The sequence below is a fragment of the Pyrgilauda ruficollis genome, unplaced genomic scaffold, assembly GCF_017590135.1.
Source record: "Pyrgilauda ruficollis isolate IOZ18807 unplaced genomic scaffold, ASM1759013v1 scaffold243, whole genome shotgun sequence".
NCBI lineage: Eukaryota > Metazoa > Chordata > Aves > Passeriformes > Passeridae > Pyrgilauda > Pyrgilauda ruficollis.
The window spans coordinates 166,287-192,922 of NW_024523745.1; the positions used below are offsets into that span (position 1 = coordinate 166,287).

The 26,636-nt window shown below is 62.3% G+C and overlaps 2 protein-coding genes across 6 annotated transcripts; one reads left to right on the plus strand and one right to left on the minus strand.

The window, feature by feature from the left end:
• Positions 1-26: 26 nt before the first annotated feature.
• Positions 27-5,444, plus strand: IRF5 (interferon regulatory factor 5). 4 transcript variants are annotated; one of them, XM_041470243.1, is made up of 9 exons: positions 30-616; positions 1,869-2,231; positions 2,589-2,775; positions 3,067-3,137; positions 3,221-3,251; positions 3,327-3,608; positions 3,840-4,229; positions 4,471-4,589; positions 4,654-5,024. In XM_041470243.1, exons 2-9 carry the CDS (start codon positions 2,061-2,063, stop codon positions 4,882-4,884), a joined length of 1,482 nt encoding a protein of 493 aa, XP_041326177.1. In that variant the 5' UTR covers positions 30-616; positions 1,869-2,060; the 3' UTR covers positions 4,885-5,024. The 4 variants fall into 4 exon arrangements, with proteins under 4 accessions (XP_041326176.1, XP_041326177.1, XP_041326178.1 ...); XM_041470244.1 differs by having other exon boundaries at positions 33-616; positions 3,085-3,137; XM_041470241.1 differs by adding an exon at positions 5,273-5,444 and having other exon boundaries at positions 43-616; positions 3,085-3,137; positions 4,471-4,920.
• Positions 5,437-26,636, minus strand: TNPO3 (transportin 3). Of its 2 annotated transcripts, XM_041470239.1 has the most exons (23): positions 26,445-26,636; positions 20,758-20,958; positions 20,077-20,150; positions 19,254-19,410; positions 17,487-17,630; positions 15,683-15,858; positions 15,080-15,218; positions 13,930-14,076; positions 13,399-13,506; positions 12,962-13,053; positions 11,690-11,829; positions 11,432-11,623; positions 10,247-10,338; positions 9,645-9,721; positions 9,380-9,440; positions 8,796-8,936; positions 8,181-8,297; positions 7,649-7,743; positions 7,367-7,523; positions 6,878-7,045; positions 6,653-6,765; positions 5,972-6,062; positions 5,437-5,897 (listed from the first exon to the last, which is right to left on the minus strand). In XM_041470239.1, exons 1-22 carry the CDS (start codon positions 26,568-26,570, stop codon positions 6,002-6,004), a joined length of 2,778 nt encoding a protein of 925 aa, XP_041326173.1. In that variant the 5' UTR covers positions 26,571-26,636; the 3' UTR covers positions 5,437-5,897; positions 5,972-6,001. The 2 variants fall into 2 exon arrangements, with proteins under 2 accessions (XP_041326173.1, XP_041326172.1); XM_041470238.1 differs by having other exon boundaries at positions 11,432-11,829.

The window sequence follows — 26,636 nt, forward strand, 5'->3', positions numbered from 1 at the left end:
CCGCCCCGAGAGGCCCCGCCCCCACCCCGTGTCTTGTGAGCAGCCCCACCCCGGGCAGGACCCGCCCATTCCCGCTACGTTATTGGCAGCCCTTGGTCACGCCCATCTAAACCACGCCCCCTCATTGACAGACAGCTGCCTCGGGGCGGGGCTAGGGGGCGGGAGCGCCGGTGCGCCCGCAGATGAATGACAGAGAGTGCGGCCAATCAAAGTCCGCAAAGGCGCCCCGGTGTCCCCGCCCACCGCGGAGATCCCCGCGCGTCACGTGGAGAGGGAACTGGGCGCTGTGTATGCAAATATATGCAAATAGTATGTTAATGAGGGGTCTGCGAGCAGTGCGGGCTGACAGCCGGGGAGACGGGGCGGGACGCGGGAGGGGGACACGAGGGTGGGGACACGGGGGGGACACGGGGGACCGAGGAGGGGGACCTGGGGTGAAGCCGTGGGGGCTCGGAGGGACACGAGGAGGTGACACGCGGGGGGTCCTGTGGGGACACGGGGAGCCCCGGTGCACGCCCCGTGTCCCGGGGCGGTCCCGGCCGGTCTCGCCCCACGCCCACGCCCGGTGCCCGTGCGGAAGCGCCGGGCGGCGGCCCCGGGAGCGGCCCGAGCGCAGGTGAGAGCCGGGGCCGCTCCCGACGGGCGCGGGGGGTCCGCGGGGGATTCCCGTGGGGTGGGACCCCGTGGGGAGGGGGCCCGTGGGGAGGGGCCGCGGCAGTGGGCGCCGTGGCGGGGCGGTGCCGAGATGGCCGGGAAAAGCCGCGGGGACACGCGGGGACAGTGCCCCGTCCGCGAGGGGCGCGGCAGCCCGGACACGCCGTGCCCAGGCGCGGTGGCCGCGGCCGGGCCGTCCGTGCGACACGCGTGGGGACCGGCGGGGACCCCCGGCTCGAGGGGAGCGGGGGGCTCCCCTCGCGGGGCTTCTGTGACCGCACAAGGACCGCGGTGGGGACCTCCCGTGTCCCCGTGTCCCGCACGTGCTCTCCGTGTCCCACCATCCCTCCTGTGCCACCCCCTGCCCCCCCTCGTCCTATGGACCGTGGATGGACCGTGTCCTCTCCATCCTGTGTCCCCTCTCTCCTCATGTCACCCGTGCCCCTCCTCCCTTCTCCATGTCCCGTCTCCCGTGTTTCCCGTGTCCCTCCACGTCCTCATGTCCTCAGTGTCGTCCCCATGTGTCCCCCATCCCCCGTGTGTCCCCTGTCCCCTGTGCACTCCCCTTGTCCACGCTGCGTCCCCGCGTTTCCCATCCCGTGTCCTCCCCTTGTCCCTCGTGTCCCCTGTCCTGTGTCCCCTCCATCCCCCCACATCCCACTGTCCCGTGTTCCTCTCTCTGTGTCCCTCCTGTCCCTCCTGTCCCCTCCACTTCTCAGCTCCTCTTTTCTTTCCCCGAAGCCACCGCAGCTTCTGCTTTCGGGGTGCGGGTGACGCCCCCGGCGCCCACGGGGGCGCAGAGCTCGGGGGGGCCTCGCCCCCTCCCGGCCCTGAAAGCGGAACCGGGGCTCCCCGGGCCCGTGCGGGCCCGGTTCCTCTTTCGGAGCGAGGGCGGCCGCGGGGTGACGCGGTGCCCGCTGGGGTCCCCAGGCCATGGAGCCCCCGCGGCGGGTGCGCCTCAAGCCCTGGCTGGTGGCCCAGGTGAGCAGCCGGCGCTTCCCGGGGCTGCGCTGGCTCGACCCCGAGCACCGCACTCCCCTTGTCCACGCTGCGTCCCCGCGTTTCCCATCCCGTGTCCTCCCCTTGTCCCTCGTGTCCCCTGTCCTGTGTCCCCTCCATCCCCCCACATCCCACTGTCCCGTGTCCCTCTCTCTGTGTGTCTCCTGTCCCTCCTGTCCCCTCCCCTTCTCAGCTCCTCTTTTCTTTCCCCGCAGCCACCGCAGCTTCTGCTTTCGGGGTGCGGGTGACGCCCCCGGCGCCCACGGGGGCGCAGAGCTCGGGGGGGCCTCGCCCCCTCCCGGCCCTGAAAGCGGAACCGGGGCTCCCCGGGCCCGTGCGGGCCCGGTTCCTCTTTCGGAGCGAGGGCGGCCGCGGGGTGACGCGGTGCCCGCTGGGGTCCCCAGGCCATGGAGCCCCCGCGGCGGGTGCGCCTCAAGCCCTGGCTGGTGGCCCAGGTGAGCAGCCGGCGCTTCCCGGGGCTGCGCTGGCTCGACCCCGAGCACCGCCGCTTCGTCATCCCCTGGGGACACGCCACCAGGAACCCCCCGGGGCCCCAGGACCACGACACCATCTTCAAGGTGACACCGGGGACACGGGGCGGGAGGGACAACGGGCACTGGGATGGGGACCGTGCGGGCCTGGGGGACACGGGACGGGGGCGATGTGGGACGGGTGACAAGGGGGACGCGGCATGGGGACAGTAGGGGTATAGGAGAAACAGAATAGGGGTGACAGGGTGATGGGGTGACAAGGGGGACATGGGATGGGTGCAGTGGGGATCTGGGGGACAAGGCACAGGAGTGACAGGGTGATGGGTGACAAGGGACACGGGATGGGGTGACAAAGACGATGGGGGGACATGGGATGGGGGTGGCAAGGGGGACCCGCACGCGGGGACAGGCAGGCTGGGGGTGGCGGGGCTGACCCCCCCGCAGGCGTGGGCGCAGGAGACGGGCCGGTTCCGGGCCGGGGACCCGCCGGACCCCCCGCGCTGGAAGGCCACGCTGCGCTGCGCGCTCAACAAGAGCCGCGAGTTCCGGCTGCTGGTGGACGGGCCCCGCGGCTCCCCGGCCCAGCCCTTCCGCGTCTACGAGCTCTGCGAGGAGCCCCCCGGGGGCGCAGGTACGACGGGCTCTGCGGAGGCCTTTGAGCGGCCCCCGAAGTCCCAGCACCCCACAAAGACCTGACATCCCCCCAGTCCCCCACACCCACAAAGCCCAGCACCCCGTGAGGTCCCAGCCCCCAGCAGCCCCCACACCCCACAAGGACCCAGTGCCCCAGAGACCTGCCCCCCCAAGGGACCCACCCCCCTGTGAAGCCTCAGTGCCCCATGAGTCCCCAGAACCCCTCAATATCCCCCCCATGAGTCCCCAGAACCCCTCAATATCCCCCCAGTTCCCTCTGTTTTCCCAGCCCCTCTCAACCTTGCAGACGGGGGAGACGAGGATGACTATGGCTGCAGCGGGGAGGAAGACGTCAGCCAGGTATCTGGGGGGGCTCAGGGTGGGGGGATCCCCAAACCGGGGATGCCCCAGGGGGTCCCTGTAACGCCCACTCTGCCCTGCAGCTCCACAAGATGACATCCCTGAGCATCCATGGTGAGTGGGGGGCTCAGGGTGGGTCGGGTGTCAGGGGGGCTGGGGTGCCCCCTCTGACCCCCCTCTCTGCTCCAGACACGCAGCACGGGGGAGACCTGCTGCCCCCCTACCCCTGGGCCAAGGAGGAGGCCCCCCCCTTTGCTGGCCACTGCCCCCCCGGGGGGCCCTTTGGGCCTCCCCCCCCGGCCCTGCTCCAGGGGGAGGCGGGGGGCACCCACGGGGGCCCTGAGCTGCTCCCCGGCGCCCTCGCTGAGATGGGGCCCCCCCTGGGCCCCCCGGGGCCCTCATCCACCTGCCCGGTGGCACCGACGGAGCACCTGATCCCCGACCTGCTCGTCAGCCCCCACACGCTGCCACGTGAGCAGGGCTGGGGGGGCTGGGGGCGCTGGCTGGGGTGGCCATGGCTGTGGCGAGGCCATGTCATGGCTGGAAGGGTATGGGGTGGATGGGAGTGGGCACAGGGCCGCTGGGTGAGGGGGCCATGGTGGCCATGGGGTGGCTGGGTTGGGGTGACTGTGGGCACAGAGTGGGATGGATGGGGGGCCCAGGGGGTGCTCCCAGCCCCGCTGACCCCTGGCCCCCCGGCAGTGACTGACCTGGAGCTGAAGTTCCAGTACCGGGGCCGCCAGGTGTGCGCCCTGACCGTCAGCAACCCGCACGGCTGCCGGCTGTTCCACAGCAGCCTGGAGCCCACGAGGGAGCAGGAGGAGCTCTTCGGGCCCCTGACGCTGGAGCAGGTGCCCTTCCCTGCTCCCGACGCCATTCCCAACGAGAAGCAGCGCTTCTACACCCACCAGCTGCTGGACGTGCTGGACCGAGGGCTCATCCTGGAGCTCCAGGGCCAGGACCTCTTTGCCCTCCGGCTCTGCCAGTGCAAGGTCTTCTGGACGGGGCCGTGCGCCGCTCCCCAGCCCGGCCCCAACCCCATCCAGAGGGAGAGAAGGACCAAGCTCTTCAGCCTCGAGGGCTTCCTCAACGGTCAGAGGGGAAGGGGAGGTGGCCCTGTGACCCTCGAGGGCAATGGATTGGGATGGAGAGGCCAGCTGGGGTGGGGGCGCACCAGGCACATGGTGGCATCAGGGGGACAAGTGTGCAATGGGGACACCAGCTGGAATGGTGGGGACACCAGCTGGCACTGGTGGAATGGGGGGACAGAGCTGGGAGGGGGGTCACCGGCTGGCTCTCGGGGTGGCCCTCACCGCGGTGTGGGGCCCCGCAGGCCTCATCCAGTTCCAGAAGGGGCAGACCCCCACCCCGCCCCCCTTTGAGATCTTCCTGTGCTTCGGCGAGGAGTGGCCGGACCAGAAGCCCAAGGAGAAGAAGCTGATCACGGTGCAGGTGAGGGGCCGTGCCGGGGGCTCGGGCGGGGTCCCTGCCGCGGTGACGCCCTGCGCTCCCGCAGGTGGTGCCGGTGGCGGCGCGGCTGCTGCTGGAGATGTTCTCCGGGGAGCTCTCCTGGTCGGCCGACAGCATCCCGCTGCAGATCTCGCACCCCGACCTCAAGGACAGGATGGTGGAGCAGTTCAAGGAGCTGCACCAGCTGTGGCAGAGCCACCAGCGGCTGCCGCCGGCGCAGCCCCCGCCCGGCCCCTCCGCGGGGCCCTGGGCGCTGCCCGGGCCCCTGCCCCACTGACAGGGAGCGGGGACAGCCGTGGCACTGCCAGCCGGGGTGAGTCACGCTGTGGCCATCTCGGCTGGTGGGCCGGTCCACCCAGCACCGTCCTCATCCCTGTCCCTGTCCCCCCAGAGCTGCCAGTGACCAGCACCAGGGCGCTCTGCAGGGGAAGGGCACTGTGACCCCCCACCCTCCCTGCATTGCAAGGATAATCCCCCTGGGACTTTCGGGGGAAACAGCAAGAAAACGGGCTGGGGCCACCTTGGACCTGGAGCCCCCAGGGATGGGGGGTACCCAGCACTGGGGGGGGCACAAAGCAGCCCCAGCCCTGGGAGGAGAACCAGAGGGACCTTGGGAGGTTTTAATTTATTTTTTCAGTTTTTTGTTGTTTTTTATTGTTCTCGAGATGGCTACACACCCCCGGAGGGAACCGCATGCGCCCGCCCGCCCTGCCCGCACTCGAGCCACCGCCTCCTACCCCAAAATCAAACCAAAGAAAACCCCGAAAAAGGGAAAAAAAAAACCAGAAAAAAACCAAACAAGAAAACAAACAAAAAAAGCAGAACAAAATAAAATATAAATCTCTATTTGCAGAGTCCGTCCCGCCTGCGTCGTCTCTGGGAGTCGGCGCCAGGCAGGCCACGGTGGGCTCAGGGGGGCAGCGCCCCAGGACCCCCGACTGACCCCCCATCTTCCTAAACAATTTGTACTGTTTGTTTTTTGTTTGTTTCTTTTCCTTCTTTTTTTGTCTCCATTTCACAGAAAGTTTTTCTACTTCTTTTGCTGCCGGGCGGACCCGGGGGGACCCGCGTGGCTCCGGTGCCTGGTGGGTTGCAGTTGGGTTGGAGGTGCTGCCCTGGGGCTGCTGCTCGTGGCGGTGGCCGAGCCCCGGAACGCGCGGCCGCCGGGACCCCCGAGCCCTCCTCCCGTGGCTCCGGACTCGGGGACGCGCTGGAGCGGGCGAGAGCCCTCGGCTGATTGTGGGACACATTCTTGGGTTGCTGTTTCCTGTCTTCTCCTTAAAGACATTCCTGGGAGGAGGAAGGGAGCTTCAGCCCTTTGTCCCCGATGTCCTGTGGGGCAGGGACAGGAGCCAGGCCCTTACCTGGGAGACAGGTGCCATGTGGAGCCGGAGCTATCGGAACAGGCGGGTGAAGTCCCTCAGAGCCCAGCAGACTTGTTTACATTCCTCAGCACTGCAAGACAAGGGGTGACATCAGGGGGTGACCCCAAGGGGACATTTGGGACCCAGGGAAGGTGTCCTGCTGAGGGATGGGAGGTGGGAGTGTGGCAGCTGGGCTCCAAGGTGTTGGGAGAGATGAAGGGACAATCATCAGGGCAGAATGAGGTCAGCAGCCCCCAGGACTGTCCCTGTGTGCCACCACAGTGGTGGCTGGGTGGAAGGAACCAGCTGCCCCTGGGCACTCAGCCTCTGGGATTTGTCCAGGGGTGAGATGGAGCCAGGCAGAGAGAGCTGACGTTCCCAAAGCAGCTGGTGGCCCTGGGAAGGGACAGGCCTGGGCAGGGCCTGGCAGCTGGAACCAGTGACTCATGGGGATGAGGAGGTGGCTCAGGAAGGGCTGCAGCTCTGCAGGGATCAGGCCGGGCAGAAAAACCCGTTGGGTGACAGCAAAGGCACCACGCAGCCCCAGGGCTCCGTGTGCCCGTGCAGGCAGATGGCACATCCCAGCAGGATCAGCAGCACAGGCAGGGCTGGGGCTGGGGCTGCTGGAGGCCAGCCTGAAGGAGGGAGCTGGTGCCAGCTGGAGGTCCCGGTGCCACTCACCTGGTGACCTGCTTGTGGAAGTCGGTGAGCTGTTTGTGTGTCACCTGGATGGCTCCGCCCGTGGTTTCCTTTGGCAACCCCTTCAGCGAGTTCTCCAGCCAGCGGCAGAACGTCTGTGCCAGGGAAAGGGAGGAACTCGGAATGTGGAGCCCGGCTTGGCTCCCGGGCCCTGCCTCGGCAGAGCTTCGGGGTCCCAGCCCTGCCCTCTGGGGTCGCTCCCCTCACCGGGCGGTCGATCTGCATGATCTCCCAGAGCACCTCGGCGACGTCGGGCAGGGTGTAGGGCGGGAGGCAGAAGCAGCACGTCTGCAGGAGCTGGTTCACGAGCTGCTGCCCCAGCTGGGTCATCACCTGGTTGATGAGCTCCTTCCGCACCTCAAAGTCCTCTTCATGCTGTGGGAGGAAGGAGAAGGGGGTGGGCAGGGCCTGGGGACAGGGGTAAGCTCCTCGCTCTGCAGGCAAACCCCAGAGCTTCTCGGCCAGCAGCGGTGGAGAAACCAGGGTGGCTTGTGGGGACAAGCGGACAGGGCAGATGAGGATGGTGGGGCTGACGGGGTGTGGAGCAGCCCGGGACAGTGGGAGGTGTCCCTGCCCACAGCAGGGGTGGCACTGCAGGGGCTCTGAGGTCCCTTCCCACCAACCCATTCCATGAATCCATGGTGACATCCCCATGGAGGAAGAGCCTCCTGAGCAACGTGCCAGCGGGTCACTCACGTCGTTGGCCACCCCAGTGTGGATCAGATCCCGCAGGAATTTCATGACGCTGCAGTTGGCGTCCCGGTGGTCCAGGGTGGTGGCAGCGATGGCCCACTGCAGGATGGGGATCATCACCTGGCTGCGCAGCAGGGTGATGGGGCTGCGCTGGATGAACCTGCCGGGGACACACACGGACGTCAGGGCAGGACCTGCCTCTCCCCGCTCCACTGCCCCCATGGGTGCTCACGGGGACCCTCCGCGAGGGGAGGGGGGCCGGGGGGCCTGTGAAGGAGGTGGCACCTGGCTGCCAGGCGGAAGAGGTCATCCACGGTGTCCGGGTGGTTCTGGAGGCCGTTGGGTTGCTCCAGGAGCTGGAAGGTGGGGATGCAGAGAGCCTGGGGAGAACAGGGATCCATCAGCAACTACCTGGGATCACTCCTCAAGGGCCCTTCCCCACATGGACCAGGCTAGGGCTGCCCCATCCCTGGAAGCATCCAAGGACAGGCTGGTGGGGGCTGGGGACAGCCTGGGACAGTGGAAAGTGGCCCTGCCCACGAATGGGCTCCAAGGTCCCTTCTCACCCAAACCAGTCTGAGATTCTATATAGAGACTGGATATTAGGGAAAATTCCCCCTGGAAAGGGCTGTCCAGCCCTGGCACAGCTGCCCAGGACAGGGGTGGAGTCCCCACCCCCAGAGGGACTGAAAAGCTGTGTGGATGTGGCACTTGGCGACAGGGTCAGTGGTGGCCTCAGCAGTGCTGGGGGATGGTTGGACTCGGTGTGGTCTGAGGGATTTTCCACCCTGAGTGACGCTGTGGTTTGGGGCCCCACCTGCAGCATGTCGAGCAGGCCCTGCCGGCAGCCCTCCTCCATGCCGTACTCATCCACCAGGATGCTGCCCAGGTAGAGGAAACAGGAGTGCTGGTGTTCCCGGTACACATTCACCATCTGGGGAGACAGGAACGCTGCACAGGCATCGCCAGGTCTGCCCTGACCCCACATCCCTCCGGGCCCAGCCTGTCCCCTGTGGGCAGGGACATCCCAATGGACTTGCTCAGGTCCTGGGAGCATCTCTGTGCTGAGGCCACCTGGGCCAGCAGCACTTCTCCATGGAAGCTTCCCCATGGAGCCCGGCAGGAGCCAAGCGGTGCAGGGAACACCAGCTCTGGGATTCAAGGATCCTTCCCTCAGGCTGGGTTACCTCCCCAGGGAGCTGCACCATGCAGGGTTTCACACACTCCTCCCAAATCACACACACACACAGAGGGATCCACAACCTCTTCCAAAGCCTCTCTCCTCCCCACGGGTTTATGCTGGAATTCCCAAGACTGCCAGGATTCACCGCGGCACTTCCCAGTGCCCACAGCCGCCCCTGCGGCGCTCGCGGCAGGCACAGCGACCCGAGCGAGCCCCCGCGGCAGCCCCGGCCCCCCGAGCCCCGCGCACCTGGGTGACGAGGGGCTGCAGCAGCGCGGCCGAGCCCTTGCCCACGCAGCGCACGGCGAAGCGCAGGCAGCGGCAGCAGCGCTCCACGATGCGGTTGTCGGCACTGTGCTTGTTCAGGGTCTCCGACAGCACCGGCCAGATCTGGGCACGGACACGCGGGAGGGGTCACACCCCAGCCGGGACACCGCCCACTCCCTCCCGGTCCCAGAACACCCCGATCCCAGGGGGATGGCAGATGAGGGAGAAAAGCTTTCTGGAGGAGCCTGGGCTGATTCATTCCCTCCAGTGCAGCAAATGAGACACGGGCAGGGAAATCAAACACCTGGGGCATTCCCAGAGCCAGGACCCTTCCAGAGGGCTGAAGCCTCAGATTTCCCCCTCCACACCCCAATCCCTGCTTCCAGGAGGGACAGGAGGGTGCCCTACAGCTCCCCTCCCGTGCAGCCCTGGGCAGACACATGGATCCCCTGGCAGCCAGGGACTGGGACTCTGTACAACACCCCAGGTACCCCCACCCCTGGAAACCCCCACCCCAAAACCCCCACCAGAACCCTCTCCCCAAATCCCAGCCCTCTCCCACGCACCTCCTGAATGACTTTTTGGCACGGGTGGACCTGGCCGTTCTCAACAATGGGGTTGGTGTGTCTGTGGGAACAGCCAAGGGTTAAGGGGGGTTTGGGATTAAAGCAAAGGAAAAGGGTTGGAACTCTGGGAAGTGGACCAGGAACTGGTCGGGTGCTGGAACCTGGGGAAGCAGAGACTTCCAGCCCACTTCCCAAGGGCTGGGGAGAAGGAGGCGGTGCAGATTCAGGCTCTGGGGGAGCAGCAGGGCCCCAGCTCCTTCCTCACCTGAAGATGACGGCGAGTCGATCCAGGGGCACTGTAGGGTCTGAGGAGAGGCCATTGCTTGGCTCCTGGGAGAGCAGCTGGAAAACAAGGGAAAAGGATAGGAGTTCAGGAGCACAGGTAGCCCTGGGAAGACACTGCCTGGACACTGCCCCCACCAGCAGCACCTCTGCACCTCCTCAGGTGGGACTAGGGAAGGGCTCAGTCCTGGACATGTCCTGTGTGGGTGCTGGGCCTTGCCACCACGGAACAAGTGACAGGATGAGAGGGAATGGCTTCAAGCTGTGCCAGGGGAGGGTCTGGTTGGATATTGGGGAAACTTCCTAGCACTGGCACAGCTGCCCAGCGCAGGGGTGGAGTCCCCATCCCTGAAGGGATTTAGAAGCTGTGCGGCTGTGGCACTTGGGGACACAGCCAGTGGTGGCCTTGGCAGTGCTGGGGAGCAGTTGGACTCAAGGGGCTCCAGGGGCTTCTCCAACCCAAACAATTCCACTACTCTAGGATACACCTCTGGCTCTGAGGACACAGTTGCCATAGCAGGGCTGGGGCCTGGCCACTGTCCCCACTGTCCCCTCCCAGCTGCTGTCCCACCCATCCAGACGCACCTTCTTGAGCGCCAGCACCTGCACGGCGCAGAGCTCACTCAGGCACTCCGAGATCTTCTCCAGGGGCAGCCGGGCCAGCACCAGCGCCGTCCCTGCAAGGACACACACGGCTCAGGGGCAGGGATGCAGCACGGGAGGGCGGAGGGGCAATGACATTCCCAGATGGAATGGCTGCAGGACAGTGGCAGGGCCTGGGAGAGTTTCCCCACAGCTGAACCTGGCTCTGGTTAAACCAGACACCGAAACGCTTCAATCCCAGCAGGGAGCGACGCTAGCATGAGGGACAGGCCAACAGATGCCACAAGCACATCTGGGCCAGCCAAGTGTCCCCAGTGTCCCTGTCCCAGTCGAGCAGCACTACGAGATCCCAGGAATCTCCAGGGAAGGCACTTTGGGGCTCCCAGCCATGGAACACGAGGAGCACTGAGCTGCTCCCACTCCCAACGGGCAGCAGCTCACTCCCAGCTCCAGCACAGCGAGGACCTGGCTGTGGTGCCAACCACCCCAGGGGGAAACCTCCCTGGCTCTGGAATTCCTGGCTCATTCTGAGGGGGAGAAAACCCTCTGGCAGGGAGAGGAGCAGCTTGGCTGGTGCTGGGGCATCCAGTGGAACAAGGGCAGTTTTGTCTCCCAGGCAGCAAACGACTGCAGGGAAGGCTCCCTGGCTCTGGGGTAAAGGCTCCAACAGCATTGGAATTCATTGAAAATTTGTAAGGCACATCCCCAAAACCAGCCATGGTTGAGGAGGCTCATGGTACCCAACAGTCCAGCGAGACATCAACACTCTTGAGTTAAAAATCTCTGTTCTTGAGCCCAAACGCTCTAAAAGAATTACCAATATTCCCAAATCTCCACCCTCTGTGTCCAGCAGGTGATTCCCAGAGTTTGGAAGGAGCAGTGACCCACTGCCAGCCTGGCTCTCAGCATTTCCCACACGTTCTTCCCACATACCCAGCCCAGGACAGTCCTTGAGCTCTGTCTCAGGGATGGGGACAGTTACCAATCTAGGATTTATTTCTGCCTCCAGCCCCAAGGGAACTCCTGAGGACGCTCTGCATGTGGAATGGGACTTGGGGCACATCAGGACAAACGCTGTGAGGATGGGGCTCAGCACCCTGGGGAGCAACTCCCGTGGATACCCCAGCAGTTTCCATGGATACCCTGGCAGGCGCCAGGGATACCCACCCTTGAGCAGCCCCACGGCGGCCTCGGGCGACAGCGCGAAGGAGTCGAGGGCGCGGGCGATCTCCAGCAGCCCCGAGAAGTGCTGGGCCATGTGGTCCCGGCACACGGAGCAGATGTTGTGGATGGCCTTGGCCGCGGCCGACGCCAGGCGCCGGTCACAGAGCCCCTTCATCAGGTAGCCCAGCACGGGATCTGCGGAGACAGGGGCTCGGTCAGGGGGCGGTGGGCGCGGCGGGGCCGCGGGGGCACGGGACTCACCCAGGAATTGCGGGTTCCTGTCCACCACCTCGCTCATCTCGCCCACCAGCTCGATGCTGGTGTAGCGCACGGCCGTGTGCACCGACTCGGGCAGCCGCACCACGCCCTCCAGCACCTCCACCAGCGTCGGGTTGTTCTCCCTGCGGGACAGCCTCGGCTCAGCGCCCGGAGTGGGCCGGCAGGGGCTGCCGGACCCACCGCCAGACAGGATGCTCTGAACGGGGAATGTGACTCAGAGCACGCGGGGACAAACCCTGCGAGGATGGGGCTCAGCCCCACGGACACCAGTGCCACAGCAGGAAACACACAGGGAACACTGAATGCCTCCAGGGAGAGCCCCACCACTGCTGGGGGACATGAGAACCAGGGGGTTCATTATCTGGGAACTGAGCCCCACCACTGCTGGGGGACACAAGAACCAAGGGGGTTCATTATCTGGGAACTGAGCCCCACCACTACCAGGGGGACACAAGAACCAAGGGGGTTCATTATCTGGGAACTGAGCCCCACCACTGCTGGGGGACATGAGAACAAGGGGGTTCATTATCTGGGAACTGCCTCCTCTGCTGCAGGAGGGTGTGATGGGGTGATCCCAGGCTGGTGGGGGCAGAGCCCCCAGTGCTTCCAGCCAGCACTCCCAGGAACAAGGCATTGGAAAAGCAAGCAGGAGCAGCCTGAACACAGATAACAGGAACTGATGATGTGAAGGGACTGAGGTGACTCCTCCAGGTGCCTGGGGAGCAGTGGGATAGGATTCCCAGCCTCACAAGGAAGAGAGGGATGGCGTTACTAGCCTCCTCGGGAAAAGGAGTGACAGCATTCACAGCCTCCCAGGGAAGAGAGTGATGGGGATCCCAGTGTCCCAGCATTCCAAGCCCAGGGAAGGTCAGCTGGGTTGTCCCACTGCTGGCAGTGCACAGGACTCACTGCGGGCTCACCACCCTGGGTATCATCTGCCCATGCTTCCACTGCCACTAACATAGGAGGAAACACTTTCAGTGACTTAACCTTCCCTAAGGATACCTAGGAAAACTCCACCTGGATGTGGAAGGATCCCCAGTGAACGGTTTGGGTGTGAACAGACCTCAAAGCCCCTCCAGTGCCACCCCTGCCACGGTAGGGACACCTTCCACAGTCCCAGCTGGTTCCAAGCCAGGTCCAACCTGGCCTTGGACACTGCCAAGGAAGGGAATGTCCTTGGGATATTTGTGGTGTCTGTGTCACACGGAGGCAGCCCTAGCCCCCAGCTCCCTGGCCACGGGCAGGACTCACTGGTCGACGCTCTTGGCGATGGAGGCCATGATGAAGAGCACGGCTTCTGTCACCTCCCAGGGCGGGTTCCCGTCCTTGAGCGTCGCGTAGAGCTGCAGGAGGGACGGTCACCGAGGGGCCACGAGCCCCTGTCACCAACCCCCGCCCCCAAGGCCCTGTTCCTGACCCCTCCCATCCCCAAACTCCTGCCCCAGGCGTGGGCCTGCAGAAACCCCACATCCCACAGGCCACCCTGGTACTGTGGGACCAGAGTGGCTTTCCCCAAAATGTCAGAAACCTCCTGCTGCTCCCACACCTCCTGCTCTCCCACAACAGTTCCCACCACACACTTCCTTGTGCAAGGGATGTGTGTGACCTCCTCCAGTCCCAAAGGCCACCAGGGCTTGGTGACCTCCCTTGGCATTTGCCTGCACCTCAGTGCACTGCTGCAAACCCACCTGAGCAAAACACTCCACCGAGCCCACCAGGAAGATCAGGTCTTTCACCAGGTCTGACACACGCATCCGGAACTCCCCGAAGTCATCGGTCTCCTCTGGGACTCCCTCCTGAGGGAGAGCACAAGGGCAGCTCAGGGGAGTTCAGGTTCCCACTCAGCCACAGCCAGGGGAACACCAGTGATTCTGTTTCAAGGAGATCCAGCATTCCTGCCCTCCTGTCACAGAGCAGGCTGCTGGAGGCTCTGGAGAGCTGTGCCCAAGGAAAACATGACCAGCCTGAGCACACACTGTATTCCTGCTCCAACAAGTGGAGGAAGGGATGGGAAGCAAGGGGATGAGGAGGGGAGAACAAACCATTCCAGACTGCATGGAAGAAGATACCAGCTGTGGCTAGTGAGCCATGCCATCCTTATCCCAATAAAACTGCCTCAAGCAGGGACAACACAGTTTCCAAGGGGACACACATGTCCCACTGCCCTGGCAGCTCCATAGGGACACACACACATCCCAGCTGTTCCTCGGGGCCCTTACGTGGTCGGAGTCGAGCTGGCAGTGCCGGGCCAGCGCGTGCAGCAGGCGCTGGATGTAGGCTTTGAAGATGCTGTGGATCACAGCATCGTCCGTCTTGTACAGGTGCTCCCCCAGTCTATACCAGAAGTTAAAGGAAATTTCTACCACCTGTTTGGAAAGAAAAATATAGCATTTTGTTACAGAATAACAGAATATAGCAGAATGTTTTTTCCCCACTCTGTCAGTGGTCCCAACGGAGAAAGAGAAACCCTCCCTGGGTGGCAGCAGTGGCAGCACCACAGATGTGTCAGAGCTGCTGTGCCACACAGTAGTGACACAGGGGCCAGCTGCCCCAGATCCACTGATTTCTCTGCCTGTCACTTAATAAAGGGCTTGGGACCCCTCAGAGACCCTGGAGAGCTGCCCCAGCCCTTGGCAGCCAAAGCCTCTCTGGCCCAGAACCACCCCAGAGCAGGGCCTGAGGTTCTGGGAGCAGCTTGGGCTGGAAGTGCATGCAGCCCCTTTGTGGAGGGTTCTTTTCTTTATTGTGTGGTTATTGCACAAAAACCACAAGTGTGGATTTAGTCAGAAACAGCTACAGAGCTCCATGTCCCCCTCAGCACTGATGGCATTGATGGATGAGGTCATGGCCGAGGAAAACTGAGCTTAACAGACCTGGGAAGGGAAGAAAAGGGTCCCAGGGACCCCAGGGAGCACGTGGGGCCTGCTGGAGCACAGGTGCCCTGCACCTCCCATGGCAAATCAGCCAGGCAGCAGCCTCCATCCACTGAACACAGGCAGGGATCAGCTACTGGCACTTAAAGGTTTGGGAAGAATAAAATGATGAAGAATTAAATAAAGGATAAAGAGACCAAAACAATGACAAGTTTTGCTCCTAAGACAGGTGGACAGCTGCTTCCATGTGAACCAGCATTTCAGTCACTCACAGGGCAAAAGTCCCAGAACCACAAATCCCCACTGAGCTCGACTTTAACGTGTGGGAGAGCACTAACAGGGGTTTCAGAGCCGTGCTGGCAATTCCAGGGCACGCGGAAGGAAACGCGAAGCCAGGCTCCTGCCCAGGAGCGCGGAGCAGGGATTGCAGAGCCCGCAGCCCACAAGGCAGTGGCGGCAGCAGGAAGGTGTCCCGCTGTGCCTGGCTGCTGCTCACCTCGTACTGCGGGTGCCCCGCGCAGATGAGCAGCAGCTCCAGCGTGCGCAGGTCGCCCAGGCCCTGGCCCGGCGTGCACACGATCTTGTCCAGGAAGGTCTCGCACAGCTCGGTGAACACACGGCAGTAGTTGAGCACCCTGCGGAGGGACAAGGCAGGACAAGGGCTGGACCAGCCTCACGGGCTCTACCCCAGTGTGGGGCACGGCCAGGCCAAAACGTGCCCAGGGCCTTGGCCAGAGAGAGCAACCCCAACTCGTGCTGTGCCAGCAGCTGGGAGACGCTTCAGCAGGGGAAGTGGGTGCAAACACTGGGCTCCAATAAGCAAATCTGCTGAAATACTGATCTCGAACTTCTCCAAAAGCCCAGTGAGGGCACAGTTCCAGTGCAGCTCAGCCCCTGGCCCCTCCATGACTCTCTTGCAGTGAGGGGCCCAAACCTGCCCCCAGGATTTGGGTGTGACCCCACAAGTGCCCAGCACAGGGGGGGGCACTGCTGATGCTCCTGGCACTGCTATCTCCGTTTGGAGGCTGCCATGGCACCAGCTGGGCCAGCGCTGTCCTGCCCGCCCCTCCCAGCCACAGCGCAGGTCCCTGTCCCTCACTTGTCCAGGTCCTCCCGTGCCACAGCCATGTGATAGGCACTCTCGAGGGTGAGCACGCCCTGGAAGAGCTGCAGGGCCAGGGGCAGGTTGGTCTCCACGTTCTCGATGGCGTAGAGGGCCGAGCACACGCAGTCCGACGCAGCCTCGTGCAGGTTGGACGAGGTCTTGTCCTGTTGCTGCAAGGCACAAAAGCCCAGCAATTATTAAAGGGTCATGGAATCTCCTGAGCTGGAAGGGAGCACAGGGATCACAGATCCAGCTCCTGGCCCTGCACAGACACCCCAACAATCCCAGCCTGTGCACCCCTGGGAGCCTGCACCCTGGCCTGCACCTCTGGCAGCCTCAGAGCTGTGCCCATTCCCCAGGGAGCCTGGGCAGTGCCCAGCACCCTCTGGGGAAGAACCTCTCCTGCTTTCCATCCTGACCCTCCCTGGCACAGCTCCAGCTGTTCCCCGAGTCCTGTAACTGGTCACCAGAGCAGGGACGGGAGCTGCCCCTCCATAGCCCCAATTATATCATGCACCAGACAGTAATGAAACCACCAGGTTTTTGTTCTTGGTCCCACAATGGCTGGATTTGATCTTGGAGATATATTCCAACCCAAAGAATTCTGTGGAAACACTTTGTAGAGGTCCTGCACAGCCAAAGCCCCCACTACCCCGCACTGGCCTCAGAACCTGCTTCCCTGGACACTCCAAGTCAGACTGACCCTTCCTCAAGGGACCTGGCAACTTCCCTGGCAAACACAGGAGGGAAAACACCAGCTGGAACCCAGGGCAGCCGGGAAGGAAGGAAACCACCATGCTGCTCATCACCTGGCTGGACACAGAGCCATCACTCCCACTGGGAGGAGAGGTGGGAGCTGGGGAGTCCTTGGTGGGGATGGAGACGAGGTTTCCACAACAAGTGGAATATTGACCAGGGAAGGTCTGGGGGGTCAGTGAATTCCATGGGTGGTGACTGAGCGAGGGGCATCTACAGGGAAGGAGACAGGACATAGAGAGAACCAGGAGAGAGCAAGCATGGAGGAAACAAAGGAGAAGAGACTCTGTGAGTCCTACTGAACGAGATCTCAATGGATTTGGGAAACAATTCCTGGTGCCACTGAAGGGAGAAGGGGAGGAAGTAAAAACACCCCACCTAAAGTGCCATTACCCACTAAACAGGCTGGTGAGCCCCACAGCCTGTCCTGGGAGCAGCTCCTGCTACAGCTCCACTCAAAGCAGGATCCCACATGGATATTCAGGATCCTGCATGGATATCCTTCCTTGGGAGCCCTCATCTGCATTTGTCATTGATTGAATCATGCAAATGAGGGATCCCATGTGAAACAGGGAGGAGGGACAGACAATCTCTGCAGCAGAAACCTCCATCCTCCAGGAATTCCTCGCTCTGGCTCCACTCCCTGCCTGCCCTGGCTCAGTGGCACAGGACTTTCCACACCTCCAGCCCTCCCACACTCAGCCAGACAAACACCCCATCACCTCCGTGAGTGGATCTTCCGAAGAGAAAGGGTCAGAAAAGGAATACTGCTTTACTGACAATCTGGGAAGAAACCAAAATAACCTCAACCCCCCTGGTTTGACCATCAAACCCCAACAGAGGCTTCAGATGCCCAGCCACGAGGATGACAAACCTCACCTGGCACCCCTCGGTGGACAAACCTCACCTGGCACCTCGTGGGCAGTGGTACTTCCCTGCCTGCACTTCCCAGCACAGGGACTGCCTGCTCCATGCCTCAGTCCTGCTGGGATTCCCCAGGGGCCCCACCCTGGAACCCCCCTACCTCCTGGGAAACACTCACCAGCACCTCGAAGAGCAGGGACAGCAGCTTGCTGTTGGCCATGAAGGTGCTGTCCAGGACACCCAGGTTGAACCAGCTGCCCAGGCACCGGAAGATTTTGATGAGCATTTTCTCCTCATTGCCCGCCTTCTCCACACAGGTCACCTGCAGGGACGCAGCAGAGCCGGTCAGGATCTGACTCCAGGTGATCCATGAGAAATAACCAGTAACATCCTGGAGTCCACATGAGAACATTCCAGAAGGAGGCTGCTCCCAGCATCCCTGTCACCAGCCCTGGACACAGTGACAGGGACAGACAGAGCCCACAGGAGCAGGAAGAGCAGTTGGAGTGCCTCCCTCATTCCCACTCCTGCAGGATCCTGTGTTGGGCCAGCAGAGCACAGCCAGCAGAGATGTTCACACCTGACAAATCCCAGTGTAACTCTTCTCCCAAAAAACCATCTCTGCAAAGAGAAGCTGGTGCTGAGAGTCAGACCTGTCCTGAGGGACATTCCAAACATGCCACCCCAGTGTCCAAGCCAGGATGTGCCGAGATGTGGGATGGCAGCAGCTCATTCCCCGTGCTGGCCAATGCTCCCGGTGCAGCCCAGCACCAGCAGAGCCCTGCCCAAAGCCCCAGCCTCGAATAGCACAGGGAAAGGGGGAAGAGGTGGACAGGCAGGACATGGAGAAAGATCCCAGACACCCTGGACTGGCCCAGGAATCCCTGCACAGGAGCTTCCAGAGATCTCACTTGACACTTCAGTCCTAAAGGCAGAATGTTGGACCTCATCACAGTCCCTGGAATGCTGCTTTAACCCCCCATTTTGTAACTGAAGATGGTAATTTGGCATTTAAATCCCACACAGAAAATATAAATTTGGCTCTCCAGGTAGGTGGTGAAATGCCCATGCTGGCACCAACAGGGAAAGCTCAGGAAAGCTTCAGGCAGGTGCAGAGGGAGCAGGAATGTGCAGGGACAGGGCCAGCCCTTGGTGATCCTGTGTCAGCTCTGAGCAGCCACGAGCACCAGAGTGAGCTGACACTGCCTGTGTCCCCAGCATGTCAACCAGGATCTCCCAGGGACCCTGGGAAAAGCTGGGGCTGGACATGGCTGGAAGGGACAGCCCAGTGGGAGGCCCCTTGATGTGCCATCTGGCATATCCCAGGAGTCCCACGAAAAGATGGGGCTGGAGAGGATAGCACAGTGTGGGGACTCCTGATACTCCAGCCAGGATCTCCCAGGTGTCCCTGGAAAAGCTGGGGTTGGCTGGGCAGGGTGGCCCTGGAAGGGGACTCGAGGAAGGTGAAGTAATTTCAGAGTGAGCAAGAACTTGCTCAGATAACTTCTCCCAGAACAGGTGGAGTTGGGCTGCCCCAAAGGCTGCAGTGGCACTGGCAGGGAACTCTGCTGGGATAAACATGGAATGGGGGAAGAGGCTTCTCCAGCCACACCTGAGCTGCTGGGCAGAGGGCACAGCTCAGCTCCATCTCCTGATACAGGACAAGGGGAAGCAGCCTTAAGCTGTGCCAGGGGAGGCTCAGGTTGGATACTGGAAAAATTCCTTCCTGGAAAGGGCTGTCCATCCCTGGCACAGCTGCCCAGGGAGGCTTGGAGTCCCCATCCCTGCAGGGATTTCAAAGCCACGTGGATGTGGCACCCGGGGACACGGTCAGTGGTGGATGGTTGGACACGTGGGCTCTGAGGGCTTTTCCAGCCCAGGCAATGCCCCGATGCCCTGAGGCGGGCTGGGAGCCGTGGGGCAGAGGCAGCTGGAGGCTGCTCACCAGCAGTGACACCACGGTGCTGGAGTAGTAGGCCAGGTCCTCGATGATCTCGGTGCGGCGGTTGGCCCCGATGCGCAGTGAGCGGCTGTGCACCTCCTCGGGCAGCACCGTCAGGATCTCCAGCAGGAAGGGCAGCGACGTCACGTCATTGCTGTACCTGCCACAGGGACAGGGCACACCTCAGCACTGGGAACGGCACAGCGAGGGCTGCAGGGCGCCCCGGACCACAGCAGGGCTCTATGGTCCCTTCCCACCCCAAGCATCCCACAACTCCATATTCCACAGATTCAGCAATAGTCCTCCTCCAAGGACACGCAGTGTCCAGCCACAGCCCTGCCAAGAGGAGCCTCCAGGATGGCTCAGCCCAGATTTCCAACAGGGCAGTAACAGAAGCTTTCCCAGCCCATGAGCTCTGGCAGTCCAGGTGCCACTGCCTGGACAAATCCCACCCCCTCCTGCTGCCAATGGACTCAGGGTGGCGGCAGCTGCAGGGGCTATTGCTGTCACTGTGCAGCAGCGTGTGTCATCCTGTGGGGACATCTAGGGACACCCAACAGTGACTGGCTCCAGCCCCACTGCTCCAATCCACAGCACAGACACAGCTGAGGGAAGAGGGATCATCCCTAACAAAACAGGGATGAGGAAAAGCGCTGAGTGTTGGGCTGTGAGCAGGGAAGCATGCACAGCAGACAGCCCCTCCTGCCACCACACAGGGTAGCTGAAATCAGCCACCACGGGAGAAAAACATCCTTTTCCTGCACCACACCCGCCTGACACAGCCCACAGAACAGTCCCCAGGCCAGAGGCAGGAACAGTCACTCACTTCTCCACCAGTGTCTGCACACAGCCCTTCCACGAAGCCATCTGCAGGGCAAGATCAGCTATTGCCAAAGCGAGCTGGAAGGGAATGGAAAACACATGGATCAATGTGGGGAGTGCTGGGATGTGCCCAGGAGACAGGGCTGGCAGCCAGCTCTGGAATCCACCCCTAACATCCCTGCCAGCAGACAACTCAGGAATCATTCCCAACATGGCCCATGGGCAGGGAACTCCAGGATCCATCTCCATCATCCCTGTCTGTGCGCAATCCCTGCGGTGAACTGTGGAACACCGGCTGCCCCGAGGGCTGACATTCCCTGCCACAACACTCAGGGGCTGCAGGAGCACCCTGGCTCAGCCTGCAGGTGTCAGGCCCCCCAGTGCCACAGGAATGCATGGATAATGGGAATGAAGGGTGCAGAGAAAGCCCCCTGAACACCCAGGGCTTTGGTCTCCATGGCAGAGCACAGGAAAACCCCTGCTCCTCCTCTCCAAACAGCAAACTAGGATGAAGTAATGGATGTAACTAGAGGAACCAAGTGATGAAGGAGGGAAAACAATCTCATGCCAGGCCAGGAGCAGGGATCAGCCTTCCCTGTTTTCCAGCCCAGGGAGAGCAGTCCCAGAGTGACTGCCAGGAGCAGGACATGGAGGGAGCAGCTCCACTCCCCCTTCCATCACCAACCTGTGTGACAATGACTGGGGACAAGTCCTTCAAGTTCTGGATGTGGGACAGCAAGGAGTCCCGGAGTGAGGCATGGGAATCCGTGGGGAGTTCATAAAAAGAAGTTTGGATCTTCATCTTCATGGTCTGCGCCGCGAAGTAGCAGGACTCCACATCCTGGTGGATCTGCAGCAGCTGGTCCGAGATCTCCCAAGCATGGACCTGTGGGAAAACCACGCTGTGGTCAGTGGGCAGGGCTGGGAGGGATCAGGGTGCTGCAGACAGTCCAAATTCCCAATGGAAACACAGCCCTGTCCTGCCAGAGAGAGTCCAGAGAGGCCCCACAGCTGCTCCAGGGCTGGAGCCCCTCAGTTCCCAGGGATCCAGGCTGGGAGAGCTGGGGGGGCTCACATGGAGAGGAGAAGGATCCAGGGAGAGCTCAGAGCCCTGGCAGGGCCTGAAGGGGCTCCAGGAGAGCTGCAGAGGGACTGGGAACAAGGGATGGACAGGACACAGGGAATGGCTCCCAGTGCCAGAGGGCAGCCATGGATGGGATCTTGGCCATGAGGAATTCCTGGCTGGGCTGGAATTGCCAGAGCAGCTGGGGCTGCCCCTGCATCCCTGGAGTGCCCAAGGCCAGGCTGGACACTGGGGCTGGAGCAGCCTGGCACAGTGGGAGTGTCCCTGCCATGGCAGGGTGGCACTGCAGGGGCTCTGAGGTCCCTTTCCACCCAGCCATTCCCTGACTCCCCAAACAGCCCTGGCTGCAGAGCCCACACTGTGCTGCCATCCCCAGGCTGGGATCGGGCAGGTGCTGGCACTGGGACACCCAGCTGAGGAGGACAGAGCAGCTCCATAACAGACCTTACACGGCAGAGATCCCACAGCCCCTTCAGGAGAGCGCATTCCACAGGGATCCATGTCCCACCCCTGCAGGAAAGGGCAACCAGAGGCTTTTCTGGGCTAAGTGGAGTCTCACATGGAAACAAACACAGAGAGAACCCAACAAGGGACAGGTGGCAGGAGGGGTTGGATAAAGTCTCCCCAGACTGCAATCACAATATGGAATCATCTGAGGGCCCACACCAGGACTAGAACACCAATGTGCCCGAGAGCTGGAGGAGAGCCAGGCAGGAGCCCATGGCCTGCCCAGCCTCGGGGCAGCTCCAGCCGGTGCCAGGCTGGTCTGAACCTGGTCCTGAGGGTGGGATTGGGGCGCTGGTGAGACTCCAGAGCCCCCTGGCTGGGCTGGGGCATGGGAACAGACTCACTGAACCCCAGAGTCACCCAGGTTAGAAAAGACCTTCAAGTCCAAGCTGTGCCCCATCCCACCCTGTCCACAGCCCACAGCACTGAGTGCCACGTCCAGTCCTTCCTTGGACACCTGCAGGGATGGGGACTCCAAACCTCCCTGGCCACCATGGTTAAAAATCCCAAATCCAGCTGATGTGGAAACTGGGAACAAAACCTGAGCCAATTCCATGAGCTTCACAGCCCTGGTCTCTGACAGCCTTTGGGCCACAGGACTTCCCTGAGCTCAATCCAGAGTGAAATAAAACCTCTGCGTCCCTAAAGCCCAGCTCTGTCCCTCAATCCAGCCTCACATGAAGGCAATTCCATCACAACTCTTGGCCGGTCACTCCAAAAGCCAAAGAGCCCTTTGTTATAAACCACTGCCTGCCCATCCTCGCTTCCAGCTGCGTTCCAGCCTGGAAGACAAAATAATCCCCTTTCCAAATCTCTCCCCCAGGCAGGACAGCCGTGCCCAGAGGCTCCACCCCAACAATGCTCCAGACCCAAATCCTGGGCCAGGGCTCCCAGGGCTCTCCAGCATTGCCAGGGGAACCAGAGGGCAACACCAGGCAGGATCAGCATGATCCAGGCTGATTCCCAGGAAAACCCAGTCTCTTGCACATGGAAAAGGAAAACATTATAGCTGGCAATAATAGCACAGGGCCTAGCTCCTGACCCCACTCCCAAATTTCTGCTAGGAGCTCTTTCCACTAGAGCCTGGAATGCAGCTGGAGCCAACTGCAGAACCCAAAGGGCCCAGACAAGGGGGAAGACTGGGACCCTCAGCACCCCACGTGCTCCCCTCTCCTCTCCCTTCCTCCTTTCCACAGGATTCTCTGGGCTGGGAACCCCCAGAGCCCATTGAGTCCAACAGTTGCCCAGCACTGCCGAGGCCACCACTGCCCCGTGTCCCCAGGTGCCACCCCCCACAGCTCCTCAACCCCTCCAGGTTCAACCCCACGGCCGGTGGATCCATCCCTGCCACATCCAGGTGGAAGCTCCCTGCAGCTTCCCAGGGGACACTGCACATTTTCCCCACGGAATGCTGGTCATCACCACCACTGACCACAGTGTGGTCAAGCAGAGCCCTTCAGAGCCTTCAGACAAGCTCCTCTGCTGTTTCCAGGCTCTGCTGCTCCCTGCCCAGGTGCTGTAACTCCAGCTACTCCTGGTGTAAAACTCACCTGGAATGACTCTAACAGGGAGTGAGAAAAACCGGAGCCACTGCTGTCATAAACAGCCCACCTGGATTTATTTATCCTCACAGGGAATTCCCACGCTGGGAATAAACAAGGAGTTAAACTCCACACCTGCAACAGCCAGAATCCCACCAAACCCTCTCACTAAACTCTTTTCCCCTCAATTAACAGGATGGTAATTCCCAGTCTGGATGGACACGGTGGCAGACACAGGAGATCCTCCCAAACCCACCAGTCCCAGGGCACACGGATAATCCGTCTGGGAGCCCAGCTCAGCAAAGAGCACAATTATTAATGGGCTGTGAGCACCAGAGAAGCTGTTTCTGTGCCTGAGACTCCTCATGGCACATGCAGGAATTCTATACAGCCAAACCCCCACTGAAACCCAAAGCAACCTCCACTTGATCCACACCAAAACCCCAACACTCAGCTCACAGCCACGGATCCACACGGAACATTCTCCCAGGGCTCTGCTCCAGACACCAGGCACACAGAGAAACTCCAGCCATGAAGCTGGGAAAGCTGGGACAAGGCCAATCCCAATCCCTGTGCCTGAGGAAACCCCAGCTAGTCTGCAGTCAGCCTTCACACAGCTCCCAGCACACGGTGGCTGAAGGAGCCTCAGATTCTGGGATTTAGGTCAACTTGCACCTTCAGCTGAGCTCAGAGCTGCTCTGCCACGTCCAGCCCCATTTTCCAGGAACAGCCAGCAGGAAAGGCCAGAATGAGGCTGCTGGGGGAGCTGAGGGACAAACCTGAGCCCCCAGGACCTCCAGACCCAAACCTGAACCCCACATCCTGCCAGAGATCCCAGGGATGGGAAGTGTGGGGATCTCACTCAGGTTTGGGGGTCCCCAGTGCCAAACCTGAACCCCACAGAGTGACCCAGGCACCCAAACTCAGCTTTAGGCTTTGTCTTCTCATCCCAAGGATAGGATGCATCCTACAGATACAACTTCAGAAAGCTTCACCCCACACACAGCACCATCACCCCACTTCAGAAGGCTGCAGGCATCTGCCCTTGCTGTCCTTCACCACCCTCTCACCCCTCCTGCTCACCCCCTGCCCCGTGTGCCCTCTGCTCCCTGGCTGGTTGCTCAGCACCCCTGGGCACTCCATGGCTCACTGCTGTCAGTGCTGCTCACAGCTGTGCCCTGGGGCTGGGGCAGCCCCCCTGCCAGCCCCCACAGACTGTGCCTGGCAGTGCCCAAGGCCAGGCTGGACACTGGGGCTGGAGCAGCCTGGGGCAGTGGGAGTGTCCCTGCCATGGCAGGGTGGCACTGCAGGGGCTCTGAGGCCCCTTCCCACCCAGCCATTCCAGGATTCTGTGATTACAACCCCAGAAAGGCAGAAACCAGCAGGAACCCCACCCTGAGAGCTCCCAGCAGAGGCAAACAGGACAGAACTGAGCAGGGCTGGACGCTGTGCAAGGGGCACAGCCTGCCCAGGGGTGCCAGCAAACAGCCCGTGACAGTGGCACTGCAGGGACACGCCTTGGCACAGAGGAGGATCCGAGCAAACATCCCCTGGGGGGTTAATCCCAGTGCCTCCATCCACACCAGGACATGGGGACACCTGAGGGACAAACAGCCAGTGCCACCAGTGCCACCATGACCCCAAGGTGGGAAAGGTCCCAGTGGGGCATCCCACCCTGCCAGGCCATGCCAGGCTGAAGAGGGCCACCTCAGTGCCCCCACCAGGGCTGGGATAACTCAGCAGCTCCGAGGAGAGGAAGGTGCTGGACGGAACCAGGTTGGGCCTGGGACAAGTGGGAATAACTGGGATTCCTTCTGGGAGCAGCACACAAGGCTCAGAGAGGAGCAGGGGGAGTAACCCAACAAAAGGGGAGCAGCAGGAATGCTGCTGCGTTAATAACAACATTCTTATTGCTGATTTCATTACTATTATTATTGCTATTGTTACTACTACCATTCTATCAGAAACAGCCCAGGGAAAAGCCCAGAGAAACTGCAGCAGAGACCCCGGGATTCCCAGAGCACCTGGGAATACAAATCAGTCCCCAAAAGCCCAAACTCTCCTGGGGATGGGGCTGCCCGGCCTGGGGACACCCCTTCACCCAACAGCAATCCTGGGGGTCTCACCCCGGCAGCCCCCGGCCCCGCTGGGTCACCCCAGGCTTGGGGGTCCCTGGCACAGGGATTCTGGGGTCTCACCCAGGTTCAGGAGAGCCTGGGACCCCTGAAATGTGAATCTCCCTCCTGTGGCAAAGCCCCTGCCTGGGGGAAATGGGGGAGCAGCAGCAGAGCCCCCAGAGCCAGCTGTGCACATTCCCTTGGGAGCTCCGATGGGAACTGCAGCGTGGCACGGAATTCAGGGGGAAACGGGGAAAAACGGGAGTTTGTGGGAACAAGGAGCGGCAGGATTGGCCAGAGAGCAGGCAGGGGCCCTGGGACACCCAGAGCAGGGAGGGGCAGGACACGGCCCTTCCCGTCCCGCTCCTGGGGAGGGCTCGGGGAAGGGGGAGCACAGAGGGAACACAGCTCCGGGGGGGAACATCCACCCCCTGAGGGAGGGGAGGGGACACAGCGGCTCCAGCAGGGCCACAGGAGGCCACACAACACCGACAAACACGCCAGAGCCGGGCGTGTGTCCTGAGGGCTCCGGGGACTGAAGGAGGCCGTGGCTCCATCCCCTCACGGCCCGGCGGCTCTCCCACCCGGCCGGCAGGAGAAGCCCCGATTTCCCTCCGGGAGCCGCTTCCTCCTTCCCAGCTACCTCTGTGCCAAGCGTCCCGGCCCCTCGCTCCTTGTGTTCATCACGGAACCGGGGAATGGGTGGGTGGGCAGGAACCCCAGAGCCCCTGCAGTGCCACCCTGCCATAGCAGGGACACTCCCACTGTGCCAGGCTGCTCCAGCCCCAGTGTCCAGCCTGGCCTTGGGCACTGCAGGGATGCAGGGGCAGCCCCAGCTGCTCTGGCAATTCCAGCCCAGCCAGGAATTCCTCATGGCCAAGATCCCATCCATGGCTGCCCTCTGGCACTGGGAGCCATTCCCTGTGTCCTGTCCATCCCTTGTCCCCAGTCTGTCTCCAGAGCGCTCCCAGGGATGGGGCAGCCACAGAGCTGCGGGAAGCGGCGGTGTAGAGGCTCCCCGAGGCCGCCACGGAGCCGCCGTTCCCTGCCTCGCCCCACCCCGGATGGGGCCCGAGGCCTCCCCGCGAGCCCGGGCCCGGTACCCGCCGCCCGCGGCTCTCACCGAGCGCTGCAGTTCGCCCAGCCAGCAGCTCGCCCGCTCCTTGCCGCTGGGGTCGGGGTCGTGGTAGAGCGCCTGCACGGCCTGCTGGACGAGCTGCAGGCTGGGCCGGCCCGGCCCGCGCTCCATGGCCGGTCCCTCAGCGCCGCCCGCCCGCCGCCATCGCCGCTCCGCCGCACCGGGCCGGCCCCCGGA